Here is a 22,327-nt window from a genome sequence, read left to right as displayed (position 1 = left end):
GGAAATATTATGACCAATGAGAATTTGCTATAAAGGACTGGGAGGGAAAGAAACAAAGAAAGGTTTTTTACAAAATATGATCTGGGACAAAGCCTGTGAGCATAACCATGGTTTAATAAAGCTAATGCAAAGCTGTATTAAAACTGGTTGGTTCATCCTAACTTAAACAAGAGTCCAGCCTGAATAAAGTGACTCTGAATTATTAATAGTTGGGATTCTATTTGGCGTCATACAACAGAAAACCCCAAAGAAATAGTGTCTTAAATAAAATAGTTAGCCACTGTTGTTTTTAAAGACACTGGACACCAGACAATGAAAGACAGAAATCTTGAGAAATGGGATACAAATGAGGTAAGCACTACTATTGTCCTTGGCTTATTGTTTCGAGTTTCTAGTCCATGACACAAAAAAGGGAATCTGGGAGAGTCTGGTAGACTCCCTTACTTGAAGGGGATTGTCTAAGGATCCCAGAAGACTAAGTTCTTAGAGTTCATAAGACAGAGTAACAGAGAAGATTGAGTTGCACAGAAACAGAACTCTGGGGATCAACAGATCTTTCTTTAGTAATCAGAAAACACAAAAAAATTATCAAGCTAGACTTGTATATCTAGTGGAAGGGTCTTTCAAAAACAAAAGTAAAATAAAGACTTTTTATTTTTAAAAATAAAAAAATAGGTCATTTCTATGACATAAAATAAGAGAGAGAGAGTCTAGGACTGCTACCTGTGTCCTGTCTTTCGGCTCCACCATCATCAGCTGAAAGCTTCCATTTTCCAGGTCACCTAAGATGGCTATTGGAGCACCAACCTTTACATCTTTGTTCCAAATAATTAGGGTGAGGGTAGGAAATGGGGTGGAGAGAGAAAGGCACACTCCTCCCTTTTAAAGGACACTTTCCAGAAGCCCCACACAATACTTTGACTTATATACCACTGGCAACAGTCACATGGCTGTAACAATTTCTTAGGAAGGCAAAGAAATTCAGTGTTTTAGATGCTGATTGCAGCCATGAAATTAAAAGACGCTTGCTCCTTGGAAGGAAAGTTATGACCAACCTTGATAGTATATTAAAAAGCAGAGACATTACTTTGCCAACCAAGGTCCGTCTAGTCAAGGCAATGGTTTTTCCTGTGGTCATGTATGGATGTGAGAGTTGGACTGTGAAGAAAGCTGATCGCCGAAGAATCGGTGCTTTTGAACTGTGGTGTTGGAGAAGACTCTTGAGAGTCCCTTATACTGCAGGGAGATCCAACCAGTCCATTCTAAAGGAGATCAATCCTGGATGTTCATTGGAGGGACTGATGCTAAAGCTGAAACTGCAATACTTTGGCCACCTCATGCGACGAGTTGACTCACTGGAAAAGACTCTGATGCTGGGAAAGGTTGGGGGCGGGAGGAGAAAGGGACGACAGAGAATGAGATGGCTGGATGGCATCACCGACTCTGTGGACATGAGTTTGAGTGTACTCCGGGAGTTGGTGATGGACAGGGAGGCCTGGCGTGCTGTGATTCATGGGGTCGCGGAGAGTCGGACACGACTGAGCGACTGAACTGAACTGAACTGAGCGAGGCACACTTTTGTCCCAAACAAAGTCAAGGTTCTGTTACAAGGAGGAGAGGAGGAATTGTTGTGGGATCTGGCAGGCAACAGTCATGACACAGAGCCCAATATGGGAAAGTCCTGTAAAAGTTACTTCAGCAAGCTCCCCCAATACTTTGTTCACAGAAGTATCAAACTTCTGTCTAAGTTTGGGTTTCCCAACAGCAGATCCTAAAACAAGGAGATGGATACAAGTATGTGTTAGTCACTGAGTCATGTCTGACTCTATAAGTATTAGTTAATTCAGGAGGGAGGTGATCCCATGAAGCACAGTGAAAGAGTAGGGAAGTGTGTCAAACAAGGGCAGGAAGCCCATAAAGAAAATTACTATTAAGATCATTGCTGAACCTACTGGATAGCTCAGGGAAGTCTACTCAGGGCTCTGTGGTGACCTAAATGGGAAGGAAAGCTTTAAAAAGAGGGGATATATATATACATATAGCTGGTTCACTTTGCTGTGCTGCAGAAACTAACACAGCATTGTAAAGCAACTATACTCCAATAAAAAAAAAAAAGATTATCACTGCTGTGGGAAACCAGGATTCAATCCCTCTGGAGAACTCCAGGAGAAAATGTAGGACACACTGAAAATTGATCCCAGCCAATCGTTCCAGTCACTGATTGAGGGTTGCACCTGATATTGTTAACTCCCTGCTTGTCACTTGTTGTCTTGCTCCTCGGCTTGAGTGGGCTCCTGGGGCCAGTGCATCCCTCAGGCAAAAAAACTGAAGATGCTTGCTGCTGGAAGGGAGTTAACATACGGAGGAATGGCGAGTGTCGGGGTGTAGGCAGGCCTTCTGATAGCTTCTGTTATAAACATATGAATATAAAATATTCATTTTCTCTTTTTCTTCCCTAATAAACACCTCAAAGTAAATGATCCTCTCCTAAGATGACTCTCAAATGGCAGGCAGCAAATATATCAGCTTAAATCAATAGAATGTGTTCTATCTGAATTCTGAACTATTTGAACCCAAATAAAGCCTTCCTTCAGAGAAGGCAATGGCAAACCACTCCAGTACTCTTGCCTAGAAAATCCCATGGACGGAGGAGCCTGGTAGGCTGCAGTCCATGGGGTCGCTACGAGTCAGACATGCCTGAGCAACTTCACTTTCACTTTTCACTTTCACACATTGGAGAAGGAAATGGCAACCCACTCCAGTGTTCTTGCCTGGAGAATCCCAGGGATGGGGGAGCCTGGTGGGCTGCCGTCTATGGGGTCACACAGAGTCAGATATGACTGAAGTGACTTAGCAGCAGCAGCAGCAGCAAAGCCTTCCTTGATGACCCACCTGCTCTTAACTCCTTCAATACATATAATGCAAGTCATATAATTTAGCACACTCAAGAGTTGTTTGCTAATTTTAAACTGTATCTCCCCCAATAGAAGTTTGTAAATGCTGTGAGGGAGGAGCCTGCACCGAAGACATTGTTCTTGGGCATTCAATAAATGTATGTTCAGTTGGTTGACTAATTATCTGATTAGGAAGAAAAAGAACCTAAATAACGAGGAGGCAAATTCCTCAGGAACTTCAGGTCCTATTCCCCCACTGTCTGTAGGGAACTTTGCTGAAGCAGACCTGTGTGCACCAGGGACTCCACATTTTCTAAATTAGACCTCTAGAGAATACCTAGTAAAGAAATAATACTGCCATCTCAAGCCCTTTAAAAATGGAGCTATATATTCATTCCTGTTAATCAACTAACATATCTTTATTGAATTAACTACATACCAGGAAGAATGAGAAACAGAAATGGCCCCTGCCTTTAAGAAGCTTACCCTCCAAACAGGACAATCTTTTTAAAAATTTTTTTCTAATTATTACCATTCTGATTTTATGTACTGTACCCTTTAGATCTGTGCTGGGCCTATTCTTTGCATCTGCGTTTCTAGTTAAGATATAAGACTCCTCTGCATGCTATCTTAAAGCCATATCTTTTCGTCATTAGATGCTTTCATGGGTTCAGTGTGGTTTCTTTCCAATACCAACAGGTGATTCTCTATGAGGAGGAACTGGGAAATCATAATGAGAACACAGGGGATAAGCTCCATTTGGCCCAGGAGCAACTCGCCTTGGCTGGGGACAAAATCGTCTCCCTCGAAAGGAGCTTAAACCTCTACAGGGATAAATACCAGACTTCCCTGAGCAACATCGAGTTACTTGAGTGCCAAGTGAAGATGCTGGAAGGGGAGCTCAGCGGGATCGTCGGTCAGGTAGGACTTCAGCCAGACCACTCGGACCAGGAGCTCTGAGTGGTCCCTGTAGTGGTCCCACCCTCTCTGTCAGAAGTTGTCATTCCTTCCCTTGACTTTTGTGGCCCTCAGCTTTGAACTTCAAGCCTTCACATCTTTTGTAAGATTGCTCTGTAGGAATGTTAAGTCTCCTTAATTAACATAAGGAGAAGAAAAGAAAGTGTGTTCAACTCTTTGGGACTGCATGGACTGTAGCTCACCAGGCTCCTCTGTCCATGGAATTCTCCAGGCAAGAACACTGGAGTGGGTAGCCATTCCCTTCTCCAGGGGATCTTCTCCACCTAGGGATCGAACCCAGGTCTCCCACATTGCAGACAGATTATTTACCATATGAGTTACAAGGAAAGATAATATGAGGACCCACCACTTCAAATAAGGCAGAAAGTAAATTACCAAATGAGTTTCCAAATCTTCCATGTTGCCTCTTCTAGGTCACAGTTCAGTTCAGTTCAGTTCAGTCGCTCAGTCGTGTCCGACTGTCCACGACCCCATGAATCACAGCATGCCAGGCCTCCCTGTCCATCACCAACTCCCGGAGTTCACTCAAACTCATGTCCACAGAGTCGGTGATGCCATCCAGCCATCTCATTCTCGGTCGTCCCCTTCTCCTCCCACCCCCAACCTTTCCCAGCATCAGAGTCTTTTCCAGTGAGTCAACTCATCGCATGAGGTGGCCAAAGTATTGCAGTTTCAGCTTTAGTATCAGTCCTCCCAATGAACACCCAGGATTGATCTCCTTTAGAATGGACTGGTTGGATCTCCTTGTGGTACAAGGGACTCTCAAGAGTCTTCTCCAACACCACAGTTCAAAAGCATCAATTCTTCGGCGATCAGCCATCTTCACAGTCCAACTCTCACATCCATACATGACCACGGGAAAAACCATAGCTTTGACTAGACGGACCTTTGTTGGCAAAGTAATGTCTCTGCTTTTTAATATACTATCAAGGTTGGTCATAACTTTCCTTCCAAGAAGTAAGCGTCTTTTAATTTCAAGACTCATGCAAATCATAGCTTCAGAATCAAATAGGAGAAAGTCATGAAACATAGCAAAGAAGAGCCAAAGAGCCTGAACTTGTTTCTTTTTTCTTTTAATTGGTTTTTAAAATTATACAACTAATACAACAATATAGGCTTTCTAGACAGAATTATGGAGATTAAATGTAAAAGTCCACCTTTGCCCTTCTCCATCCCACTCTTCTCCCCCTAGGCAGTCACTCAAAATGTGTGACCATCTTCCCCAGCCTATTGCTATACACTTACATATATTAAATTTTAAGGTTTTATTTTTACATAAATAAGTCACTTTAAAAATGTGGTTCTGTACTTTGCTTTCTAAATGTATATCTTGATTTTTTCTTTTCTTTCTTAATTAATGATTTCTTTTAGTTACTACCTTGTATTCTGTAGTATGACTATACCCTGTGCCATCTACTGACCTGTTTGTCTACCACATACGGGAGTTAATTCCTAAAGTGGGATTTTGCTGGGTCAAAGGAAATGCTTATTTTTAATGTTTAAAGATAATTCTACATTGAATACTAAAAAAGGTTCTACCAGTTTACACTTTGATCAACAATAATTCCCCCACACTCACAGGGCATGTTTTCAGTCTCTTTAAGTTGTGTTAAACTGATGGATGGGGGAAAATAAAACAGATTTTCTCATTACAATTTTTATTTCCTTTAGTTCTAATAATTGTGGGTTGAGCTCCCCAGGAAGCATACTCTGAGACAGGCTGGCATGTCAGACATTTTTAGAGAAAGGTCTTGGCATCAGCTCCAATGAAGGGAAAGGAAGCAGGGTTGGGCAGAAGGACACATTGAGCTGTCCCAGCAAATGCCTTAGTCAACCTCATGGCGAGCCTTGAGACTGGAAAGACCTTTAGAGCAGTTATAAACTGGGGAGAAGGGAGCTGGCCCTTATATCTCCACTGTGATCAGTGATTGGATGTGAGCTGTCTTCCTAGGGAAAGACATGACCTTGGGCAAATGTTTTCTTCAACCCAGGCAATCCCCAAGAGGGACTGACCACTGAAGTGTCTTAGGGCAGCACCCCCACAGCTAGAGGAGTAAGTCTTTCACTGCCGAAGGGGACTGGGAAGGCACGTCACAGTGCCCCCCTCATGAACAAAGTATTGAGCCCTGTTCAGAAGTGTATGATCCTGTGGATTTCTGTTTCACAAATTGCTTTTAAATCCTTAACCATTTTTTTTTATTGGATTGTTAGCCTTTTTTGTGTTGACTTATAGGAGGTTCTTTGGAGAAGGAAATGACAACTCACTCCAGTATTCTTGCCTGGGAAATCTCATGGACAGAGGAGTCTGGCAGCCTACAGTCCATGGAGTCCAAAAAGTCAGACATGACTGAGCAACTAAACAGCAACATCATAGACAGTTCTATACCTTCTATGATATAGATTTAGAAGGTTCTTCTATATCTATATTATAGGTAATAATGTTTCATTATATAAGTTATAAATATTTTCTCCCAGTTTGTAATTTTTATTTTTTCTTGTTAATAGTGTTTTTCAACATGCAAAAGTTTTTAATTTTATGAAACTAAATCTCTTAGCCCTTCTTTAAAATAGATCCTAGGTTTTATGTCTTATTTAGGAAGGCCTTCACTACCCCCCAGATTGCAAAAGTTTATCTTATACTGTATTTTAGCAGTTTTATAATTTTGTAGTTTTATGTTTTTAGCTTTAGTATATCTGGAAAATATATATATTATATATATATATATATGTATTTCATTTATGAATAATGAGCTGCTGTTGCCGTTTTCTTGTCTAGTCATGTGCAACTCTTTGAGACCCCATCAACTGTAGCCAGCCAGGCTCCTCTGTCCATGGGATTTCCCAGGCAAGAATACTGGAGTGGGTTGCCATTTCCTTCTCCAGGAGATCTTCCCACCCAGGGATCAAACCTGAATCTCCTGTGTCTTCTGCATTACAGGCGGATTCTTTACCACTGACCCACCTAAGACAATGAAAGAGAAAGTTGCTCAGCCGTGTCCAACTCTTTGCAACCCCATGGACTATACAGTCCATGGAATTCTCCAGGCCAAAATACTGGAGTGGGTAGCCTTTCCCTTCTCCAGGGGATCTTCCCCAATCCAGGTATCGAACCCAAGTCTCCCACATTGCAGGCGGATTCTTTACCAGCTGAGCCACAAGGGAAGCCCAAGAATACTGGAGTGGGTAGCCTATCCCTTCTCCAGCAGATCTTCCTGACCCAGGGCCAAGAAGCCCCATATAAATAATGAGAGAAGGCTATAATTTTATGTTTATCAAAATGGATCTCCAGTTGTCCCAGCTCCACTTATGAAACATCCCCATCTTTTCCCATTGACTTGAAGTGCCAGCTCAAAATACATACTAATCTCTTTCTGGATTCTCTGTTCTTTTGATCTACTTGCCAGTTTCTGCACCAATATCAGAGTTGTTTTTGATAGTAACTTTAACTTATAGTACATTTTCATACTTCCTTTTAGGGCAGGTCCAACTTCACTGTTCTTTACGTTCAAATATTTCTTGGTCATTTTTGTATCTTGTTGTCTTGGTGAAGTTCATATTGTCTTACTTTCAAACTTTATATTCATTTGGGGGAAATTATCATACCCTGTGGAACATGACAGGTTTCCCCGGTAGTTCAGCAATGAAGAATCCGCCTACAATGCAGGAGACATAGGTTTGATCCCTGGGTTGGAAAGATCCCCAGGAGGAAGGCATGGAAACCCACTCTGGTATTCTTGCCTGGAGAATCTTATGGACAGAGGAGCCTGGTGGACTACAGCCCTGAGGTTGCAGAGTCAGACACAACTGAAATGACCTAGCACACACACACACACACATGGAACATGATATGTTTCTACTTTTATTCAAGGCTTCTTGTGTGTCCTTTAGTAAGATTTTACACTTTTCCTTATAGATCTCACATATTTCTTGCTTAAGTTTATTCTTAGATGTATTACAGCTGTTATTGTTTTATGAATGAGCTCTTTTGTACATTTAATTTTATTAGTTATTATTGATGTAGAGAAAAACTCTTATCCTGCTATTTTTGAGCTCTGTCTGTTCCCAGATTTTTAGCATTCTCAGGTTTTCCTAAACTGCTTTTCTTGTTGGCATTTATACAACTTATTTTCCATCTTGCCACATTGACTAAGACCTCCAGAACAGTGTAGAATTGTAGCATCCTTGCCTTGCTCCTCATATTTTTAAATGTTTCTAATATTCCACTTTTAAGTACAATATTTGTTCTTGGATTCTTGTTAATATCCTTTTTGAAGTCAAAGATGTAACTGTCTCTACATAGCTTATCAAGAATTTTTACCAGTAATAGATATTGGATTTTATTGGATGTTTTTGTTAGCACCTATCAAAGTAATAATAGAGTTTTTTTCCTGTAATGAAGTGTAATAAATTAATAGATTTTCTTTTATTGAACAATCTTTACATTCCTGGAACCAATCCTCCTTGATATATGTTATTTTAATTAAATAATAATTTAATTTTAATTAAAATAGTATATGTCATAATAAACTGCTAAACTAAATTATAATAAACTGCTATTATAAGTTTATTAGCATTTAGTTTTTATGTATTTTCAGAAGTGAGATTATTCTGATGACTTAAATTTATGTGTTCTCATCTCATATTGGTGTCTGGATTATGCTACCCTAATGTAAATGAATTTGAAAACATTTTATCTTTTCTTTAATTTCTTGAGCTAGTTATATGACAGGCAAAATGTACATTTCTTTAAGATTACAAATAAAGCCTACTTTTACTCACTAAACGGTATATTCCACCTCTTCTGCATTCTTGGACTTTTCTTTTTGCTGCAATAATTCCTTGTTAATTCTTTCAGAAACAACAGTGAATGGTAAAAATCCTCAAAATTTCCACGTCTGAACAAGGTTTATTTTGCCATCATTCGTGAATGCTATTTTGATTGGGTATACAGATTTACAACTAAGTCTTAGAAAACTATAGCTGTGTTGTATTATACCATGCAGTATTAAAGAGGAATTGTTAGTTTTCAACCTGTTTCTCATTTCACCTGTTTTATCTCTTTGAACTCTAGAGGTTTTTCGGCTCAGGATTGTTTAAAATTTATTTCTCATTAAGTCTCTCAATACTTAGCTGATCCTTTGAATCTGAAGATCTACATTTTTTTCAATTCCAGGAATTTTTCTTCTATTACTTTCAAAGTAATTTCTATTTTTAATACTGTAAGTATTAAGATATTGGGATCTGTAGATATCATCCTTCTGTTTTTTAACTTTATTGTTCCCGATTCCTTTTTCCACACAGACACTGAATTATTTATATACTCATGGGCAACTTTCATGCTCAGTGAACATGAACTATTTCTAACTTTGCCTGAAAAAGCCCAGTTAGGGAGATAGTTTAATGGAGAAAGGATCTACCATCTAACCTAGGACTTTTTGCTCTTTTTTGCTTCTCTGCATCAGTTCACCCCATTATTAGTGCAGACCAGTGAACAGGTAGTAACCTTCACGCATGATTTCAGATAACCTAGAGAAAGACAAGTAAAAATAAAAAATATAGTTCTAGGAAAACAGACATATTCTTGTTGATGAGAGTGTCAATTGGTACAATTCCCTTGAAGGATAAGCATGCAACAGCTATCAAAGTTTTAAATAGACCCTGTTTAGATAGATTCCTATAATACATCTACAAATTTAATCTACACATAAACTAGAATAGCTACTCAAAGATTTATGTGCAAAAATATTCATTTCAGCTTCATTTTAGAAAAAAACTTGGAAACAGCATATATTCCCATCAATAGGAAACTAGATAAACATATTTAAAAGAGCCAAGATAGAGGCACGTATACCAACATGGATAAATTTCTAAAACATCTTGTTAAGAAAAAATTTATGTTTCAAAAAGTGAAAATAATATCTGTATTCTACAATATTCATTTGTATGTATGTAAATGTGTAGATAAAGTTCTAGAAAGATATGCACAAGTTATCATCTCTGGAGAGTGCAATAAGTATGGGATTAGAGGTGGTGGTCAAAGAGAAATTTAGACTTGCCTGTAATATTACAGTGTTTTTCATTTTAGAGGTTTGGGGTGGGGCAGTTTGGCGTTTGCTTCTTTTTGTTTTTGTTTGGCTGTCAGGTCTTAGCTGCAGCATGCAGGCTCCTTTTGCAGCACATGGATTTCTCTCCAGTTGTGGCATGCAAGTTTACTTGCCCCTTGGTATGTGGAATCTTAGTTCTCCAACCAGAGGTTGACTCTTGAGTCCCCTGCATTGAAAAGTAGATTCTTAATGGACCAACAGGAAAGTCCCTACAGTGTTCTGTAAAGATTTTATATATATTTGTGTGTGTGTATTACTTGTGCAGTTTGAAATTCATTTTTAAAAGAAGAATAAGATAGATTTACAAATAACAATATGGAAAATATCCTAAATAAATGTTTAGAATAGGATGCAGAAGACTTTCACTTGGGTAGGGAAAGAGTAAGGGGTTACACGCATATATATAAATGATATATAAATATGCATAAACTATCCCCAGAAGGATATACAAAAAACTGGCAATATAGACCATCATGGAAAAGGGGACCTGGGTCACGGAGGGTCAAGATTTACTTTTCAGTGTTTTCTCTTGTGAACCATTTGAACTTTTTATTGTATGTGCACTTTTTAATTTTTTTTCTTTTGTTCTGGAAGATCTGATTCACATATATGAATCAGATATGTGAACATGAACTTTTAGAATATTGGTCTAGAGACTGTTCATGCTCGTGGCATTCTGAAATTGACTCCAAAATTGGCTCAAAATCAACCTATCACTTTTAAATATTCCAGGATCCCGAGAACAAGGGTGATCATTCAAACGTGCGTATATACACTTCTCCCTGCATGATTCAAGAGCATCAGGAGACCCTGAAACGATTATCTGAAGTCTGGCAAAAGGTCTCTGAACAGGATGATCTGATACAGGAACTTCGAAATAAGCTAGCCTGCAGTAACGCTTTGGTAAGTGTCTCCTTCTAGAACATTTTCCCAAGAGACCCAAAATAAAGTCTTGAGTAAAGGGAGGAGGGGAAAGAATCACCTGAAGTCGTCTCTTTGCCAGCACTCCTCACATGTCCTACATATACATGCCCCTGCCTCTTGTTCATATTGTCCTCGGTGTGCATCCCCAACTCACACTAACTCTGAGCTTCTAAAGAGACTTAAAATTTCACTCAACAACCAAGGAGTCCATCAGCAAGGAAACAGTTAAAGAGATTAAAAGAAATTATTAAAGAGACATCCATTTTATGGAATAATAATATGCCAAGGGAAAGGATTAAGTAGATCTGCAAGGGCTGCATGGAAGGATATTTGTGGTATATTATTGAGAAAAAGTTTCAGAATCCTGTGTAGAGTCCAATCCAGCTTTTATTTTTTAAAGTCTTTGATCATAATATATCAGTGATCCCCAACCTTTTTGGCACCAGGGACTGGTTCCTGAAAGACAGTTTTTTCACAGGATCAAGAGGGGGTCAAAAGTGTGGCCATTGATGGACTCGAGAAAAACCACTGTCTGTGCCTTAGTGAGCCTTGATATAAGACTGAAAACATAATTCTTTCTCCCTAGTTTATATAATATGAATTACACAATTCTGTAATAAACTTGGGCTGACAAAGGAACCCTTGAAAAGTTAGCACTAGTAATAAGCCACTGCGTTGATGATCCAGCGTAACTGATTTGTGCTGCGTTGCAGGTTCTGGAGCGTGAAGAGGCTTTGATAAAATTACAAGCAGACTTTGCTTCCTATACAGCCACCCACCGACACCCCCCTAGTTCCTCAGAAGATTGTGAAGACATCAAAAAGGTGGGAGAAATTTGCCTATTTGTGCCTGATGGGATGGACCAAGTTGGGTTTGATTCTGGGTTCTCCTTCATGTTAAAATTTTTATACTACATTTTATATTTTATTCTATATTAGCCTCACTTTGTTCAGCCCTGCAATAAGGATACTGTATATAATGTACCCAAGGAATGTGTCTGGAATGATTAGATTTTGAAATTGTAGTTTGGCATTGCACCTATCTCTTCATTCATGTCCAAAAGGTATAGCTAAAAAAGACAGAGACTCCTGTTGTCTTGCTAGATTCAAAAGAATCATTCTGCCTTCTGGTTTCTGGCTGAAATTGAAAAGCAACAAATTTAGGGAAGATTATTAATTCAAATTCACTCCCTTTTCAAAAACTCTTACGTTTTCAAAATTCAGAGCCATCTCAAAAGTTGATTCAAATAATGAAAAAGCATTTAAGCCATATAAACAAATCCTAAGACTTGACCAACCAATACAGTAATGAAAACAAAGTGAGGGTCCCTTCTAGAGATCTGAAATCAGTCATGCCTGAATTTGAGACGTAAAATAAAGCCAGCCACATGAGGCCATGCCGATGATGAATACTGTAGTGGTAAAGGGAAGTGGCAGAGAGAGTCAACACACTTTAGCTCTCCAAGGGATCCCCTAGTTGGGGAACAGAGATGCATCTTTTCCCAGGACTTTCTATCTCCATAGAGTCTGATGAACTTTGGAATTTCTCCTTGTACATCTGTCAACATATATTTTAAAGGTCAGTCCCATGTTATTCATATCCTGACATATAGAAAGATCTCATACACTCCATGTTTGAGAAATGTCTTCATTCCTCCCTCACTTGTTAATGCTTCATAATGGGAAAAAAATCGTGACATTAAATTGACCACCTAATCATTTTTAAATGTGCAGTTAGTTGCGTTAAGTATATTCACATTATTGTGCAATCAATCTCTAGAACGTTCTCATCTTGCAAAACTGAAAATCTATATCTACTAAACACAAATTCTTTAACACTCCATTTTTTTTAAAGGTACAGATTTCTTCAAGAAACAGAATCCAGTTTCCCATACCGTTTTATATATCCTACCCAAAGCCATTATGTAAATATTCTTTCAGGACTGAAACTACTCACATCTCACTTAGGGCCAGCCACCTCTCTTCCATCGGTTGGCCCTACGGGGCCCTCTCCTAGGTCATACGGAGACTGCCCTGCATTTCTGCAGGGTCCTCATTGTGCAGCCCACCATCACTGTCAACTCTGAAATCACATAAACTGCCTCCCCAGCATCCCATCATGCCCAGACAACTAACTGTCCCTCCTTGGTCACCACCTCACTGAGGCTAACCTATCCAACCGATTTAAAGTTGCAGCACACCTCACCTCCACCCCGTACATCTCCATTCCCCTTTTGCTGACCCGTTTCTTCCATAGCACTTACCAGCTTTTCATGTTTTCTGTAAGTCACTGCTTTATGCTCTTTCTTTGTCTCACCCCACCAGAAGGTCGGCCCCCTGGGGTAAGAATTGGTGTCGGTGGTGTTTGCGGCACCCAGGACAGTGCCTGGCACACAGTGGTGCTTCATGAATGACACTGAGTATGGCAAGAAGGAAGGGGGTGGCTTTTATGCACATTCACTTTTCACTTTCATGCACTGGAGAAGGAAACGGCGATCCACTCCAGTGTTCTTGCCTGGAGAAGCCCAGGGACGGCAGAGCCTGGTGGGCTGCCGTCTATGGGGTCGCACAGAGTCGGACACGACTGAAGCGACTTAGCAGCAGCAGCATTCTGTGTGAGCAGGTGAAGTCGGCCATATCCTTCCTTTTTTTTTATTCTTTATTTTTTAATTGAGATGTAATTACATACAAGAAAAGTGTTAGTCACCCAGTCGTATCTGACTCTTTGTGACCCCACGGACTGTAGCCCACCGGGCTCCTCTGTCCATGGAACTCTCCAGGCAAGAATACTGCAGTGGGTTGCCCTTTCCTTCTCCAAACATACCAGTAAACTCACCATTTAAAGTGTACAATCCGTGGTTTTTAGTATATTCACAAAGTTGGGCAACATCACCACTAATTTCAGAACATTTTCATCACTCCAAAAAGAGACCCATATCCATGAGCGATCACGGATCGCTCCCCATGCGCCCCCCGGCCCCCCGGCCCCCCACAACTACTCTTCTGCGTTGGGTCCCTCCGGGTTGGCCTGTCCGGACCCTCGGCCTTCTAGGGAGCATTCTCCCCGCAGGTCCTCACCCCGCCCCGCTCTTCTTGCGTCTGCCCAGATACTGAAGCACTTGCAGGAGCAGAAAGACAGCCAGTGCCTGCACGTGGAGGAGTATCAGAACCTCGTGAAGGATCTGCGCATGGAGCTAGAGTCCGTGTCAGAGCAGAAGAAAAACATCATGAAGGGTAAACCGTGGGCCGGCGGCCGAGGCGGGTGAGGGGAGCCCCGGAAGGCGGAGCGCCCCTCTGAGCAAGAAGCACCCTGTCTCCTCCCTCTGTAGACATGATGAAGCTAGAGCTGGACCTGCACGGGCTGCGGGAGGAGACATCTGCCCACGTGGAGAGGAAGGATAAGGAGGTCATCATCATGCAGCGGCGGCTGCAGGAGCTGCAGACGCAGTTCACCGAGACCCAGAAGCTTGGTTTGAAGAAAGACAAGGTAAAGCGAGGAGCTCCCTGATGGAAACCGCCAGATGGCAGGTGCCAGACTAGGCCTGGCGGGAGCGGGCTCTGCCATCCGTGTTGCTTGGAGAGCACCTACGCATGCGCAATGAGATTGCGGTGCTTTAGACACGGGGAAGGACATGGGGGGCCAGGGGGATGGGGGGCCACGGGAAAGGCGGGGGGCGGGCTGGAATTCTAAGCTCTTCCTTGAAACTTCTTGTGGCACACTCCAGTATTCTTGCCTGGAGAATCCCATAGACTGAGGAGCCTGGCAGGCTACAGTCTAGAGGGTCGTAAAGAGTCTACATGACTGAGTGCCTAAGTACACAGGCACTCTGGGCAATGCATATACATGGAATCTAGAGAGATGGTACTGATGAACCTATTTGCAAGGTAGCAGTGGAGACGCAAAGGAAAGATATACCCATTTGAATGCAGAGTTCCAAAGAATAGCAAGGAGAGAAAAGAAAGCCTTCCTTGGTGGTCAATGCAAAGAAATAGAGGAAAACAACAGAATGGGAAAAACTAGAGATCTCTTCAGTAATACTAGAGATACCAAGGGAACAGTTCATGCAAAGATGGGCACAATAAAGGACAGAAATGGTATGGACCTAACAGAAGCAGAAGATATTAAGAAGAGGTGGCAAGAATACACAGAAGAATTGTACAAAAAAGGTCTTCACGACCCAGATAATCACGATGGTGTGATCACTCACCTACAGCTAGATCTCCTGGAATGCGAAGTCAAATGGGCCTTAGGAAGTATCACTACGAACAAAGCTAGTGGAGGTGATGGAACTCCAGCTGTTATTTCAAATCCTAAAAGATGATGCTGTGAAAGTGCTGCCCTCAATATGCCAGCAAATTTGGAAATCTCAGCAGTGGCCACAGGACTGGAAAAGGTCAGTTTTCATTCCAATCCCAAAAATAGACAATGCCAAAGAATGTTCAAACTACCACACAATTCCACTCATCTCACATGCTAGCAAAGTAATGCTCAAAATTCTCCAAGCCAGTCTTCAGCAGTATGTGAAACATGAAATTCCAGATGTATAAGCTGGATTTAGAAAAGGCAGAGGAACTAGAGATCGAATTGCCAACATCCGTTGGATCGTTGAAAAAGCAAGAGAGTTATAGAAAAACACTATTTCTGCTTTATTGACTACACCAAAGCCTTTGACTGTGTGGATCACAACAACTGTGGAAAATTCTTCAAGAGGTGGGAATACCAGACCACCTGACCTACCTCCTGAGAAATCTGTATGCAGGTCAAGAAGCAACAGTTAGAACTGGACATGGAACAGCAGACTGGTTCCAAATAGGGAAAGGAGTATGTCAGGCTGTATATAGTCACCCTGCTTATTTAACTTATATGCAGAATACATCATGCAAAATGCCGGGCTAGATGAAGCACAAGCTGGAATCAAGATCGCTGGAAGAAATATCAATAACCTCAGATATGCAGATGATACCACCCTTATGGCAGAAAGTGAAGAAGAACTACAGAGCCTCTTGATGAAAGTGAAAGAAGAAAGTGAAAAAGTTGCTTAAAACTCAACAGTCAGAAAAATAAGATCATAGCATCCGGTCCTATCACTTCATGGTAAATAGATGGGGAAACAGTGGAAACAGTGAGAGACTTTATTTGGGGGAGCTCCAAAATCACTGCCGATGGTGAGTGCAGCCATGAACTTAAAAGACACTTGCTCCTTGGAAGAAAAGCTACAACCAACCTTGACAGCATATTAAAGAGCAGAGACATTACTTTGCCAACAAAGGTCTGTCTAGTCAAAGCTATGGTTTTTCCAGTAGTCATGTATGGATGTGAGAGTTGGACTATAAAGAAAGCTGAGTGCCGAAGGCTTTTGAACTGAGGTGTTGGAGAAGACTCTTGAGAGTCCCTTGGACTGCAAGGAGATCCAACCAGTCCATCCTAAAGAAATTAGTCCTGAATATTCATTGGAAGGATGCCAAAGCTGAAACTTCAATACTTTGGCCACCTGATGCAAAGAACTGACTCCTTGGAAAAGACTGATGCTTTCCCCTGATGCTGGGAAAGATTGAAGGCAGGAGGAGAAGGGGACGACAGAGGATGAGATGGTTGGTAGGCATCACTGACTCAATGGACATGGGTTGAGCAAACTCCGGGAGTTGGTGATGGACCGGGAAGCCTGGAGAGCTGCAATGCATGGGGTCACAAAGAGTCGAACACGACTGAGTGACTGAACTGAACTGAGTGGAGACACAGCCACAGAGAACAGACTCAGACACAGGAGGGGAAGAAAAGGGTGGGGTGAATTGGGAGAGAACATGGACACACATACACTACCGTGTGTAAAACAGATGGCCAGTGGGGATTTGCTGTGGTGACTCAGAGAGCTCAAACCATCACTCTGTGACAACCTAGTGGGGTGGGATGGGGTGGGAGGTTGGAAGGAGGTTCAAGGAGGGGACATATGTATATCGGTGGCTGAATCACATTGGTGTATGGCAGAAACCAATATTGTAAAGCAATTATCCTCCAGTGAAAAATAAATTAATTTTTTAATGGAGATATTTGGAGAGATGACAACAAGAAGAGAGGAGTCTGGATAAGCTTCTTTGACTCACTCATATGTTCAATGAACAGGTATTTTTGAATTTCTATGATACACCAAGCACTCTTCGAGGCATGAAGAATATAATAAAACATGTGCCATCCCTACTTTCATGGAGCTTGCGTTCTAGTCTATAGAGACAGACAACAAACAAATAACAAAACTTACAACAAAATGTTAGGTACTAATGAATTCCTAAAACAACTTGGTGGCTGTTTTACCCAGGGTAGTCAGGGAAGGCCCTCTTTGATAAGGTGACATTTGGGCAGAAATTTGAATGAAGAAAGAGGGCCACCCAGGCTGAGATCCTGAAGAATATTCCAGGCAGAGGCAATAGCAAGGGCTGGCACCCCAAGGCCGGAGTGAGCAGAGAAGCAGAGCAAGTGTGGTGTGGCAAGAGGTAAAGTCAGACAGGTAGCCAAGTACCAGATCGTGAGCATCCCGGGAGGTCTTTGTAAGGACTTTGGCGTTTTTCCACATGAGGTGGACCCAGTGGAGGCTTTGAACAGAAGCATAACAAGATCTGGCTCGCATTTGTAAAAGCCCACCTCTGGCTGCTATTCTCTGTCAGAGAATAGCCCGAGGGGAGGAAGGGAGCCCAGGCAGAGGCTCCTACAACATCCAGACAAGTGAAGACGGTGGCTCAAGGCACTCTCTAGCTGTCTTGACCCTGCTTCTCTTCAGGCGTCCATAGCATTAACACTTCACTTTCTTCAGCTCCTCCAGGAGAAAGACGAAATGCTGCACGAGCTCGAGAAGGAACTGGCACAGGTTCAGAACAACCTCGTGAAAAAGGAGATGGAGCTGGAGAAGCAGCAGTGCCTGACAAACGAACTCGAAATCGCCATCCAGGAGGAGAGGCAGGACAAGTGCAAGGCCGAGTACGGGCACCTGCGAGCGGAGATCAAGAAGCTGAAGGACTGTCTCGAAGACGCCAAACAGCAGCAGAGGCTGGCTGGTGAGGCCCCCGGGCAAGCACTGTCCCCACTGCCTCCAACCCACTGGACCAGAGCAGTCCCCTCCCCTCTCCAGATGGCCACATCCCTCTCGCTCTCCACGTTCTCACTCCGATCGCCTCAGGATCCCATCTCACCTCACAGCAGCTGGGACCGCCCTCTAAGCCCCTTCCTCACCCCCACCTTCCCTTCCCTCTGAAGTGCCGGCCACACAACAGGTGCTGCGGCTGGGAAAGCAGGCTGCTGCTCTCACATGCCCACGTTTTCTCGGCAACCTCTCCTTTCCTCCACACGGGAGCACAGAGCTCTGCACCCTGTTACTCTGCCCCACACTCCTCTCCACCTTCTCTGGGACCTTTGTCACACCACTCACTTCTTCCTTCCCTGCTTTTTAACTCTCTCCTTTCTTGGCCTCCAAACACATTCACTTAGAGTGTGGGTTATGTTCTTGCCCCTCTGCTGAAAGTGCTCTCTCAGAGGTCACTAGTAACTTCCTGCCTTGGATATGGGTTGTTTGGGGGTGATAAAAAATGTTCTGGAATTATATGCTCATGGTCACACAACTTTGTGAGTCTACCAGAAACCACTGCACTATGCAATTTAAAAGGATAAATGCTATGTGAGCAATGTATCAACTTTGGGGAAAAAAAAAGTTCAAAGCTTGTGTCCTTCCTCATCCTCCTCTAACTCTGTGTGTGTCCGTGCCATTGGCCCCCACACCTCAGTGGCTGTTTCTTAGCTTTGGAGACATGACAGGTCCCTCATTCTTCCACAGAGCTGACCCTTTCTTCCACATATCTCACCGCGTTTCCCTCCTGCCCTGGTCACCTATCTCTAAGACCCCACCGTCCGCCGTCTCTCCTCTCCCTCTGCTGGTGAGCGCCTCTGCTCCTTGTGGCCGCGTTCCCCTGCAGGCAACTCCAATGCCTGGAGCCCCAGCCCTGACATGGCACCTAGTCAGTCTTGTCCACCTTCCCGACTAACCCAACATCCCCAAAGCTGAACCTGCTCTCTTCCTTGTTAAAAAAAAATCCTCCTCCCTTCTGCTGGGTGTATAATAGTGACACCATCTTTCTTTCAGTATTCCAAGCTCCCCCCCCCCAAAAAAAATGGAGAGAGGAGTGATATTTAACGTAGAAATGATGGGAGAAACAACAGGAAGTGGGGAGGTATTTGGTGTTGAGAAACTCCAGTAAACAAATTATTTGAGTGCTTCTTCCTTCACCCCCAGTGTAGACAAGGACGTGGGCTAGAAGGATATTATGAGAAATCTTTCTAAGACATTCCACTTTTCCTAACACACTCTTTTTATGGCAGGTCCCTGCTCAAGAACCCACTCAGTTCAGTTCAGTTCAGTCGCTCAGTCGTGTCCGACTCTTTGCAACCCCGTGAATCACAGCACGCCAGGCCTCCCTGTCCATCACCAACTCCCGGAGTTCACACAAACTCATGTCCATCAAGTCGGTGATGCCATCCAGCTAAGAACCCACTAAATCATGTCTAAATATTTCTCTCAGCCTTTCAACATTCTTCAAAACCCACCTCGAGTCCATGCACTTAACTGTCTCCCACCATTCCTTCTCACTCTCCAGTTAAACTGGTATCTTCCCATCCTCTTCAGACATGCCCCCCCTTGCCTTCACTGTGCCTTTCCTCTAACAATCCACCTCTACCCCCCCACCAATAATCAACCTTTCTCTTCCTTCTTCTAAGGCCCAGGCTCCACTTATCCACACTTGATCTTGCTTCCTGAGTTCATAGTCAGTGTGAGTTTAACATTACTGTGTTCTCTACGTCAGGTGAACCAGGTACAGCTAAACTCCATGAGGTCAGGATTTGTCCCCAGTGACAGGGTGAGTCGCAAAACAGTTACTGAGCAATTTCTACCAATTTGATGAACTTAAGAAGAAGTTCATGGCTGGTGGGTAGGTTAAAGACAGATACTTTAACCAAGCTCTTCAGGAGTGATGGTGAAATAGAGAGAGAGGAGGACAGATTGGAAACTGAAGTAAGTCATAACATGAAGGAGCAGACCTTTTTAAACTGGTCTCATCTGAGAGTCCAATCTTCACACATACTCCTCTCACACGTGGACACGCCCCAGGGGTCGTCTTCTGTCTTCTGCAGCTCAGCAAGCAGCCGACTACAAAGAAGAGGCCTTTATGGCAAAAGACAACCTGGAGGACTGCCAGAGGAAGCTGCAGAGCTGTATTTGCCTGGAGAAGCAGAAGGCAGAGACCATCCAGGAGCTCCAGAGGGAGCTTCAGAAGTTGCAGAAGGATTCCTTGACGGCTGAGGAGGAGCTCGCCCCCAGCAGGTATCGCAGGCCTACCTCCAGACAGAGGCTCTGTCCCCCATGAGCCAGCTGGGCACCGTGGGCTGCTGCCCAGGAGTGGGGTAGCAAGCCCTGTTGCAGCTAGCCCACAGTCCACGGACCCTGAAGTCCAGCCACCTGTGTTTGTTTGTTTGTTGCCATTTTGTTTTAGGAAACGGATAGAGGAACTAACATTAGAATTCTATGAGGTCACGAGAAAGCTTGAAATTTCAGAGAAGGAAAAGAGGCAGCTTCAGAAGACACTGGCCGAGCAAGATGTAAAACTGAATGAACAGCTGGATCGTATAAACCACATTCAACACCAGGTACGGAGGGCAAGCAGGTGGCCAGCTCAAGCACTGGCTCTGTTTAAAACTAAATACACAGCTCTTGGGAATTTCCCAGCAGTCCAATGGTTAGGACTCCCCTCTCTCACTGCTGAGGGACTGGGTTTAATCCCTGGTCGGAAGCTGAGATTCCACAAGGCCAACGGCGAGGCCAAAAAACTTGCATTGTTCTTTATCTGGGAAGATGCTACCACCAGTCCATTGCAAACTACTTGTCCAAAATTTGTGTTAGAATTGCCAAGCCAGCCAGTCAGCTCCAGTTCCCACGGCCAAAAATAAGCATTTTCAAGGGCTAAGCTCAAAAACAAAAGGACAATATTATTTCTTTTTCTAGGGTTCAAAAGCTCTCCTTCTCAGTCAATTTAATTTTTTTTAACTTTGAATTATTCTTTTTGTATTTTTCTACGACTTTTAAAAAATTTCTTCAAAGAGGTTTTTATGTAGAAAGACTTGGTAAATAAGTGAGACCTGTATCTATAAATAGAAAGTATATCTAATTGAACCAAAAAAAATGTTGCTCTACCTGAAGGAATTTTTTATTATACATGCTAAATAATCAAGGAGTTCTCCTCATATTTATTTCAGTCATTTCTGTGAACAGTTGCCTGGGTTGGGTTTCCATCACCAACCCCCCAACCAAATGTGGTGTCTAACACTGACTTTCAGCCCCGCGTTTGTTTTCTCAGAATAGGGAGCAAGCCTCCTGCAAAAGCAGTCTAGAAGAACAACTTCAGGAGGTAACCAGATTGCTGGAGGAGAAAAAGGAGCAACTGAAAAAGAGCAAAGATCAGCAGATGTTAGTGGAGCAAGAGTTCGAGACATTCCGACTAGAAGGAAAAAGGAAAGAGAAGATGGTGAGGATAATCTGGGAAGAGTCAGGGTTAAGAATCCCAGGGTTGGACCTGAGCCCTGCATGGCCTGGCGGGATATAGAGGCTGAGGGTACTCAGACCTCAGGAGAGAAGGGAGGGAAGGTGAGAAAGACACGTGACGGGGAGAGAGAAGGCCTGAGATACACCAGGGGTGGAACACAGCTGTGCCTGAAGGCAGAGAAGGAGGGGCTTCTTCAGGTGTCTGAAGTAACGCCTCTATTCTGCTTGTTGTTCCTTAATCTGGGAGCAGTCCAAGGAGAATCTGAGAAAGGTGGAGGAGGAGAACGATAACCTCAAATCACAGGTAAAGCAATTTACTATACAACTGGACACCTCTGTCTGCAAACAAAACAGCACCCAGCAAGTCAACGAGGAGCTGACTAATAAGGTGAGTACACAGAAACCCCAAGGGGGTGAGAAATTTGAGCTCTGTGACTCTTGACCCTTAAGTTGGCACCCAGCTCTTCTGCATCACAGAAATACCACTAACTGCCCAGTCCATGAGCATTCTGGGGTGCGCGAGGCCCCACTTCTCTCCTGAAGTGGGGTATGCCTCCATCACCCACCTGCTGGCGGAGAAGGATCTCTTCCAGTTGTGGAAGGTCTTAATATCTGGTGAAGCCCAAAACCATCTGTGCTTTGGCATCAAGTCTTCCCGAGTTGCCTTTTAGACCAGAGTTGGGGGAACCCATTGTTTGGGGGCAATTTGCTAGGGAACACTTCCAGAAATAGTCCCAAAGCACAAAAAAAAAAATGAGGTGGAAGGGGACGTGGTTCTATTTCATTACATGAATTAAAAACAGAAAGGAGCCACTGGCTTCTAATGTATTTGAGGCACCACACTTACATTC

The 22,327-nt window shown here is 42.9% G+C and overlaps 1 protein-coding gene across 1 annotated transcript in view; it reads left to right on the top strand.

Moving 5' to 3' along the window:
* The window catches only part of PMFBP1 (polyamine modulated factor 1 binding protein 1), a 51,314-nt gene that overhangs the window by 19,699 nt on the left and 9,288 nt on the right, over positions 1-22,327 (top strand). The window contains exons 5-14 of the mRNA XM_088829981.1: positions 3,594-3,815; positions 10,709-10,879; positions 11,614-11,724; positions 14,007-14,133; positions 14,229-14,386; positions 17,706-17,946; positions 20,072-20,261; positions 20,431-20,584; positions 21,292-21,459; positions 21,727-21,864. Of these exons, the coding sequence (XP_088686107.1) occupies positions 3,594-3,815; positions 10,709-10,879; positions 11,614-11,724; positions 14,007-14,133; positions 14,229-14,386; positions 17,706-17,946; positions 20,072-20,261; positions 20,431-20,584; positions 21,292-21,459; positions 21,727-21,864 (1,680 nt within the window). The remainder of the gene's footprint in view (positions 1-3,593; positions 3,816-10,708; positions 10,880-11,613; positions 11,725-14,006; positions 14,134-14,228; positions 14,387-17,705; positions 17,947-20,071; positions 20,262-20,430; positions 20,585-21,291; positions 21,460-21,726; positions 21,865-22,327) is intronic.

This window comes from Moschus berezovskii, chromosome 22 (genome assembly GCF_049115385.1).
Source record: "Moschus berezovskii isolate FMDL1 chromosome 22, NW_MosBer_1.0, whole genome shotgun sequence".
Lineage (NCBI taxonomy): Eukaryota > Metazoa > Chordata > Mammalia > Artiodactyla > Moschidae > Moschus > Moschus berezovskii.
This window is presented reverse-complemented; position numbering and strand designations above follow the sequence as displayed.